This window comes from Amphiura filiformis, chromosome 19 (assembly GCF_039555335.1).
Source record: "Amphiura filiformis chromosome 19, Afil_fr2py, whole genome shotgun sequence".
In the NCBI taxonomy this organism is placed as follows: Eukaryota; Metazoa; Echinodermata; class Ophiuroidea; order Amphilepidida; family Amphiuridae; genus Amphiura; species Amphiura filiformis.
In genome coordinates this window covers 2,559,058-2,568,722 of record NC_092646.1, presented here as the reverse complement: position 1 = coordinate 2,568,722, position 9,665 = coordinate 2,559,058, and the positions used below count along the sequence as shown (strand labels likewise).

Here is a 9,665-nt window from a genome sequence, read left to right as displayed (position 1 = left end):
ATGATAAATTTGAAGTAAATATCTGTTTTCTGTTGAATGCACATTGGAAATAAGACCCAAACAAGCTTAGATTTTGCCTGTTGCAAAAGTCCATTTTCCGTTTTCTACTTGGAATTCCGTGAAATTTCTCAGTTTTCCGTAAAACGGAGAACTTCGGGCTCTACATTAAGATCAGTGACAATCACGACAATGTTCTAAATCAGGATCACAAATAGAATATTTTTCTACTTGGGAGTAATGGTGAGTGATAATTAGTGTAAAATTTTTAAATGGCGAAAGTGCATAAAATATATACAATTTTTCTCGCAAGTTGCTATATATGATTGTTTATCATCACATGTTTATAGCATGAAAAACTACCTGTAGAAGGTCCAAATTTGGGGAAATCACAAAAGGTTTAATCCTTGACAAGATATGATAAAAAGAGCCACCAAAAGTCCATTTAGGGGTGTAATGCCCAGTTTTTACATCGAAGCATATTTTTTGCAAATCAGGTCCACAATTTGGAAAATCCAAACGCCTGGATGCCATTAGTTCAGTAAATTATTTTCCCTGATTTGAGGGCAAAAATAAAGTAAATTGCCCACTAAGTAAATCATCCTTATTTACCTCCGATACCACAAGTTTGTTTGTGGGCCGTTTAGGCCAAACCTGAGAGACTTATGATCGATAAACATCAATAATGTTCAAACTGATAAAACCGATTTGAGCCGTCTACCACAACCAGCCCAATTGAAGGAGGATTTCGTGATCCTAGCAAACCGGCAGTGTATATATCGAAAGCAGTGAAATCGGACATTCCTAAGCGAAGATATTGAGTTCGAAAGTCCTGGTATTACAAAATTGGAAATTGAGATATCGTGGGTAAAAAGCTGAATAGACAAAAAAAACCAACGACAACAACAACAACAACAACAACAACAACAAAACAAACAGACCAGAACAATTTGGAGTACATGTAATGAATTAAAAGAGTTGACATGAGATTAGGAATTAATGTTTTCTGCTGTTTCAGTGTGCATGTTCTCATCGTTGATGGTTTGGTGGACTGTCATGTAGATGTAAGCGTGATCCTAAAAATGCCTTTCACATTGACCAAAACTAATTACAAGACCTCTTCTACATTGAGGCTGGCTTTCCCTTTTAAAGGGAATTTTATTATGACATTTTTTAGTAGATATCCACGAAAAAAACATATTCCCAAAATTTCAGTTGAATCCGATTTTGCGTTTGTGAGTTATGCATGATTATGTGTATTACACTGCTCCATGGCCAATGCTGTAATTTCGTTCGTTACCAGAACAAAATTCAAATTTTTTTTGCTAAACGAATTAATCTGCAAGAAATGTTTGGTACATAAACATTATGTAGCCAGAGGTTTCCGGTGATATAAAAAATCTCTTTTTTTGACAAAAGTGGGGGGGATGAGGCTGTGGATCACGAAATGCCCTTTTAAGTTCGTGTAATGAGGCAGTGTTCAAGTGTCTTACACAGCAAGAACCGGGCAAATGTCTGCTCAAACTTGTGTTTCTGGTCCTGATATTACATTCCCGTTTGTTTCACTAATTTGTACTTTCCATAGCACTTCATCATGTTCATCGTCACTACTGCTTTCATCATCTGTCTGATATTTATGGGTGTGACCATTAGATAATACCGTCGATTCAGTGATAATATCACATTTATGTTCACATTTCTGTTCATCCGTTACATTATTGTTGCCAATGTCTTCATTAGGGATGTTGACGTAGATATCCGTGGGTATGCCATCGGTATATGTCTTGGTCGTAATGGAACCGTCTTTTTTCATTGTCACATATGAATCATCTCTGACACCTTGTTTCTTGCAACTATGGAAAGAAGGAAGGAAGCAAACCAAAAATGAAAATCAGTGCTATAATCTGACACAGAATTAAAAAAAGACTAGTTTGCGTCTAACGTCACTGTCATTCAATCGAACTCCCCACGGCCCTTAATTAGCAGAATAGTCGACTGCAGATCCGTCGGATTACGCTTTTTCAATGGGAAATGAACTCTGCTGCTTGGATGATGTCACGACGAGGTTAGCATTTATTCCGTATCAATTGAAAAGCGTGTTCCGACGGATCTGCACTCGACCAGCCTCTTAGAAGCTCGTAAAAGGACGGTTGATTCATCTGGTGCCGATAAGAGAGAAGGAATCTCAAAATAATGGCGAAAAATTACAGTGCCTTCAGGAAAGAAAGTTTCCTATTACTAAGACTTAATTTTTGAAATGGTTTGTTACTCGTACTTAAAACTCAATTATCTCACACTCGTTAACAAACCGTGCCCAAATCCGGGGCCCAAGACAGATGACTTCAGACACAAACTAGTCTTTCAGTTCTGTCTTAAATATAAAATTTAGTAAATATATAATGACATGGCGGATTCAAGATATATGATTTTCTATGCTATGGTTCACTGACACATAACAAACCAAAAATATCGAATTACAGAATCAGATTTCGTCTTTTTTTGAAAGCAAAAATCCTGAAATTGCTGTATTTTCAGCTTCAAAATATGATTTTCGGTGCTAAAGAACCTATGTTTTTTAGCTTTCATAACATCTTCACTGAGTCTACAACATGGTTCCCAGTTTGTTCCAAATCAAGGACTGCATCACGGCACGAAGTGATTTGGTTTTTTAAAAAATCACTGATTCGTACGATGAATCGCAGTTCTCTTTCTTAATGCAGTTATGGATTAATACTCCAAAAGCAATTTGAGTCTAAAATATGCTCATATACACTCTAACAAGGTCAGCTCCTGAATACCCTAGGGTTCGTTCAAATCAGTTCCTAATATTGCACTTGCAAAATGGTTATACATATTGATAGTCTGAAGGGTCATTAGGATTTTGATGTGAGGGGTAAATCAAAATTGTCGTCCTTATTGGTCAATTTTGTCCCATTTTAGTCATTTTAAGGACACTTTTATACTCTTTGCCGTTCCCATTTATATGTCTGGGGAGGGGGCACTTTACCCGGTTTCCCTGGCTACGCCCTATACGCCCTTGCCATCCTCCTGGTCAGTGGCGTAGATTTCTTTTTGACATGGGAGGGAGGGTGAAATTATTTTTTGAAGTTTAGTGAATCCAGCGTCTTTTGGCGACATAATAGGTTTATGGTACAAATGCGCGTGAAGCGCGCGGAAATTTTGCCATATTGAAACTAAACTGATGAAATATTGTGCAAAAGTGGAATAAATTCGCGCAAAGCGCGAACAAATTTGCATGTTTGGGGCTAAAATGGCCAAATAATATGAGGTCAATTTGGCCAGAAACCCATATACAGGCGTCACAATTGGGGGGGGCGATTGTATGGACCACCCCACTGGCCAAATAATGGGGAGGGGGGATCTACGCCTATGCTCCTGTTTATGCCATGTCTTACCATTGTAATATAACACATATTGCAGTTAGGATAAAGAGCAGGAAGCAGAATATGGCCGTTGCGATGAAGGCATAAAATACCATGTCGTCATATCCCTCGACGGCTGACATCTGATTTTGTAATCCGTAGCTAAGACTCTCTGGAAGATCTACACCCTGTGAACATGGGTAATATAATACAATACAAAATTAAAACAAAAGAATACAAAACAATGCAATACAAACAATACAATGCAATGCAATGCAATGCAATACAATACAATACAATACAATACAATACAATACAATACAATACAATACAATACAATACAATACAATACAATACAATACAATACAATACAATTTAGTGAGCAAAAAACCCCAATAAATGTAATACAATTATCCCTGGTTCAAAATACCATGACTAAAATTTTGTTATCTTTATGGTATGGTCAAAATGGTGTTAAATCATACGCTCCTGGAAGTTTGGGCGATTTTGCCCGTACGCCACTGGGTGCAATCCCAGCAAACACAAAACGTTTTCGACATCATTCGCAAAAGGTTATAAAAGGTTGGCAGAAAACGTTTAAATGTCAGGTTATATAAAGGGTATATTAAGAGTATAAAACGTTTTCGTAACCTTAAAAACATTTTTTGGTTATCTACTGCTCAGAAAACAAAAATGTTTTACATAAAACGTTTCAATGTCGGGTTATATAAAGGGTATAAAAACGTTTTAATAACATTCCAAAAACATTCTTGAAAACTTGATACAAAACATTCTAAACAGAATGTTATTTTGGGAGTTGAAAAAATATTTTGACAAAAATGTTTGCCCAAAATATTTTCAATAACGTTTTAAAAACGTTTTCATGACCTTTATATAACCCGACATTTAAATGTTATTAAAAGGTTTTGAAAAAACATTTTAAGAACATTTCTGTGTTTGCTGGGTTCAAATATTTTAACATAATGTTATTTAAGTATTGACACAATATTTGGCAAAATGTTTGCAAAAATAGTTTACAATAACATTTTTTGAAAACATTTAAAAATATTGTTGTAGTGTGTTTTCATACAAAACGTTTTAAAACGTTATCATGACCTTTATATAACCCGACATTTTAATGTTATTAAAACGTTTTTACCTAAACCAAAAGCCAAAATATAACTTATGTGAAACGTTTTTAAAACGTTTTTGTGTTTGCTGGGATGTTGTATTATTTTAAAACTATCAGCTTTACTAATGCCCGTGTCTTTCGCATTGATATGTTAACGTTTATTGATCATCTCACCATTTCTATCCAGGTCAATGGGTAGTACATGGAACGTATGCCCTCCGATTGCCTGAAACAGAGAAAAATATAATAGTGAGTATATACGAAGTAACCATTTACTGATGCTGATATTGGTATGGATGAAGTAACTATCTACTGCTGATATTGGTATAGATGAAGTAACTATCTACTGCTGATATTGTTATTGATGAAGTAACTATCTACTGCTGATATTGGTATTGATAAAGTAGCTATCTACTGCTGATATTGGTATTGATGAAGTAACTATCTACTGCTGATATTGGTATTGATGAAGTAGCTATCTACTATTGATATTGGTATTGATGAAGTAACTATCTACTGCTGATATTGGTATTGATAAAGTAGCTATCTACTTTATCAATACCAATATCAGCAGTAGATATTGGTATTGATAAAGTAGCTATCTACTGCTGATATTGGCATGGATGAAGTAACTATCTACTGCTGATATTGGTATGGATGAAGTAACTATCTACTGCTGATATTGGTATTGATGAAGTACTATCTACTGCTGGTATTGGTATTGATGAAGTACTATCTACTGCTGATATTGGTATTGGTGAAGTAGCTATCTACTGCTGATATTGGTATTGATTAAGTACTATCTACTGCTGGTATTGGTATTGATGAAGTACTATCTACTGCTGATATTGGTATGTATGAAGTAACTATCTACTGCTGATATTGGCATTGATGAAGTAACTATCTACTGCTGATACTGTTATTGATGAAGTAACTATCTACTGCTGGTATTGGTATTGATGAAGTACTATCTACTGCTGATATTGGTATTGGTGAAGTAGCTATCTATTGCTGATATTGGTATTGATGAAGTACTATCTACTGCTGGTATTGGTATTGATGAAGTACTATCTACTGCTGATATTGGTATGTATGAAGTAACTATCTACTGCTGATATTGGCATTGATGAAGTAACTATCTACTGCTGATACTGTTATTGATGAAGTAGCTATCTACTGCTGGTATTGGTATTGATGAAGTAACTATCTACTGCTGATATTGGTATGTATGAAGTAACTATCTACTGCTGATATTGGCATTGATGAAGTAACTATCTACTGCTGATACTGTTATTGATGAAGTAGCTATCTACTGCTGATATTGGCATTGATGAAGTAGCTATCTAATGCTGATATTGGCATTGATGAAGTAACTATCTACTGCTGATATTGGCATTGATGAAGTAACTATCTACTGCTGATATTGGTATTGATTAAGTACTATCTACTGCTGGTATTGGTATTGATGAAGTACTATCTACTGCTGATATTGGTATGTATGAAGTAACTATCTACTGCTGATATTGGCATTGATGAAGTAACTATCTACTGCTGATACTGTTATTGATGAAGTAACTATCTACTGCTGGTATTGGTATTGATGAAGTACTATCTACTGCTGATATTGGTATTGGTGAAGTAGCTATCTATTGCTGATATTGGTATTGATGAAGTACTATCTACTGCTGGTATTGGTATTGATGAAGTACTATCTACTGCTGATATTGGTATGTATGAAGTAACTATCTACTGCTGATATTGGCATTGATGAAGTAACTATCTACTGCTGATACTGTTATTGATGAAGTAGCTATCTACTGCTGGTATTGGTATTGATGAAGTAACTATCTACTGCTGATATTGGTATGTATGAAGTAACTATCTACTGCTGATATTGGCATTGATGAAGTAACTATCTACTGCTGATATTGTTATTGATGAAGTAGCTATCTACTGCTGATATTGGCATTGATGAAGTAGCTATCTAATGCTGATATTGGCATTGATGAAGTAACTATCTACTGCTGATATTGGCATTGATGAAGTAACTATCTACTGCTGATGTTGGCATTGATGAAGTAACTATCTACTGCTGATATTGGCATTGATGAAGTAACTATCTACTGTTGATATTGGCATTAATAAAATAACTATCTACTGTTAATTTTTTATTAATGAAGTGGCTATCTACTGTTGATATTGGGGTTTATGACGTAACTATCTACTGCTGATATTTTTATTGATGAAATATCTATCTATTGCTGATATTGGCATTGATGAAGTAACTTGCTACTGCTGATATTGACATTGATGAAGTAGCTATCTACTGCTGATATTGGCATTGATGAAGTAACTATCTACTGCTGATATTGACATTAATAAAATAACTATCTACTGTTAATTGTTTATTAATGAAGTGGCTATCTACTGTTGATATTGGGGTTTATGACGTAACTATCTACTGCTGATATTTTTATTGATGTAATATCTATCTACTGCTGATAGTGGCATTGATGAAGTAACTTGCTACTGCTGATATTGGCATTGATGAAGTAACTATCTACTGCTATAAATATTGTTATTGATGAAGTAACTCTCTAAGCCCACTGCTGATATCTGCATTGATAAAATAACTAGCTACTGCTGATATTGGTATTGACGAAGTAGCTATCTACTGCTGATATTGGTATTGACGAAGTAACTATCTACTGCTGATATTGGTATTGACGAAGTAGCTATCTACTGCTGATATTGGTATTGACGAAGTAACTATCTACTGCTGATGTTGGCATTGATGAAGTAACTATCTACTGCTGATATTGGCATTGATGAAGTTGCTATCTACTGCTGATATTGGTATTGATGAAGTAACTATCTACTGCTGATATTGGCATTGATGAAGTAACTATCTACTGCTGATACTGTTATTGATGAAGTAGCTATCTACTGCTGGTATTGGTATTGATGAAGTAACTATCTACTGCTGATATTGGTATGTATGAAGTAACTATCTACTGCTGATATTGGCATTGATGAAGTAACTATCTACTGCTGATACTGTTATTGATGAAGTAGCTATCTACTGCTGATATTGGCATTGATGAAGTAGCTATCTAATGCTGATATTGGCATTGATGAAGTAACTATCTACTGCTGATATTGGCATTGATGAAGTAACTATCTACTGCTGATGTTGGCATTGATGAAGTAACTATCTACTGCTGATATTGGCATTGATGAAGTAACTATCTACTGCTGATATTGGCATTAATAAAATAACTATCTACTGTTAATTTTTTTATTAATGAAGTGGCTATCTACTGTTGATATTGGGGTTTATGACGTAACTATCTACTGCTGATATTTTTATTGATGAAATATCTATCTATTGCTGATATTGGCATTGATGAAGTAACTTGCTACTGCTGATATTGACATTGATGAAGTAGCTATCTACTGCTGATATTGGCATTGATGAAGTAACTATCTACTGCTGATATTGACATTAATAAAATAACTATCTACTGTTAATTGTTTATTAATGAAGTGGCTATCTACTGTTGATATTGGGGTTTATGACGTAACTATCTACTGCTGATATTTTTATTGATGTAATATCTATCTACTGCTGATAGTGGCATTGATGAAGTAACTTGCTACTGCTGATATTGGCATTGATGAAGTAACTATCTACTGCTATAAATATTGTTATTGATGAAGTAACTCTCTAAGCCCACTGCTGATATCTGCATTGATAAAATAACTAGCTACTGCTGATATTGGTATTGACGAAGTAGCTATCTACTGCTGATATTGGTATTGACGAAGTAACTATCTACTGCTGATATTGGTATTGACGAAGTAGCTATCTACTGCTGATATTGGTATTGACGAAGTAACTATCTACTGCTGATGTTGGCATTGATGAAGTAACTATCTACTGCTGATATTGTTATTGATGAAGTTGCTATCTACTGCTGATATTGGTATTGATGAAGTAACTATCTACTGCTGATATTGGCATTGATGAAGTAACTATCTACTGCTGATATTGGCATTGATGAAGTAACTATCTACTGCTGATATTGGCATTGATGAAGTAACTATCTACTGCTGATTTTAATATTGATGAGGTAACTATCTACTGCAGATATTGGCATAGATGAAGTAACTATCTACTAGTGATATTGGTATTGATGAAGTAACTATCTAACTATGTACTGCTGATATTGGCTTTGATGAAGTAACTATCTACTGCTGATTTTGATATGATGAGGTAATTATCTACTACCGATATTGACATTGATGACGTAACTATCTACTACTGATATTGGCATTGATGAAGTAACTATCTACTGCTGATATTGGCATTGATGAAGTAACTATCTACTGCTGATATTGGCATTGATGAAGTAACTATCTACTGCTGATATTGGCATTGATGAAGTAACTATCTACTGCTGATGTTGGCATTGATGAAGTAACTATCTACTGCTGATATTGGCATTGATGAAGTAACTATCTACTGCTGATATTGGCATTAATAAAATAACTATCTACTGTTAATTTTTTTTATTAATGAAGTGGCTATCTACTGTTGATATTGGGGTTTATGACGTAACTATCTACTGCTGATATTTTTATTGATGAAATATCTATCTATTGCTGATATTGGCATTGATGAAGTAACTTGCTACTGCTGATATTGACATTGATGAAGTAGCTATCTACTGCTGATATTGGCATTGATGAAGTAACTATCTACTGTTGATATTGACATTAATAAAATAACTATCTACTGTTAATTGTTTATTAATGAAGTGGCTATCTACTGTTGATATTGGGGTTTATGACGTAACTATCTACTGCTGATATTTTTATTGATGTAATATCTATCTACTGCTGATAGTGGCATTGATGAAGTAACTTGCTACTGCTGATATTGGCATTGATGAAGTAACTATCTACTGCTATAAATATTGTTATTGATGAAGTAACTCTCTAAGCCCACTGCTGATATCTGCATTGATAAAATAACTAGCTACTGCTGATATTGGTATTGACGAAGTAGCTATCTACTGCTGATATTGGTATTGACGAAGTAACTATCTACTGCTGATATTGGTATTGACGAAGTAGCTATCTACTGCTGA

The 9,665-nt window shown here is 34.5% G+C and overlaps 1 protein-coding gene across 2 annotated transcripts in view; it reads right to left on the bottom strand.

Moving 5' to 3' along the window:
- Window positions 1-1,411: 1,411 nt before the first annotated feature.
- LOC140140818 (lysosome membrane protein 2-like) overlaps window positions 1,412-9,665 on the bottom strand; it is a 58,393-nt gene continuing 50,139 nt past the window's right edge. For both annotated transcript variants that reach the window (XM_072162574.1, XM_072162573.1), the window contains 3 exons: window positions 4,687-4,738; window positions 3,414-3,568; window positions 1,412-1,850 (listed from right to left, as the gene is read on the bottom strand). In XM_072162574.1, the coding sequence (XP_072018675.1) occupies window positions 1,517-1,850; window positions 3,414-3,568; window positions 4,687-4,738 (541 nt within the window). In that variant the 3' untranslated portion in view covers window positions 1,412-1,516. The remainder of the gene's footprint in view (window positions 1,851-3,413; window positions 3,569-4,686; window positions 4,739-9,665) is intronic.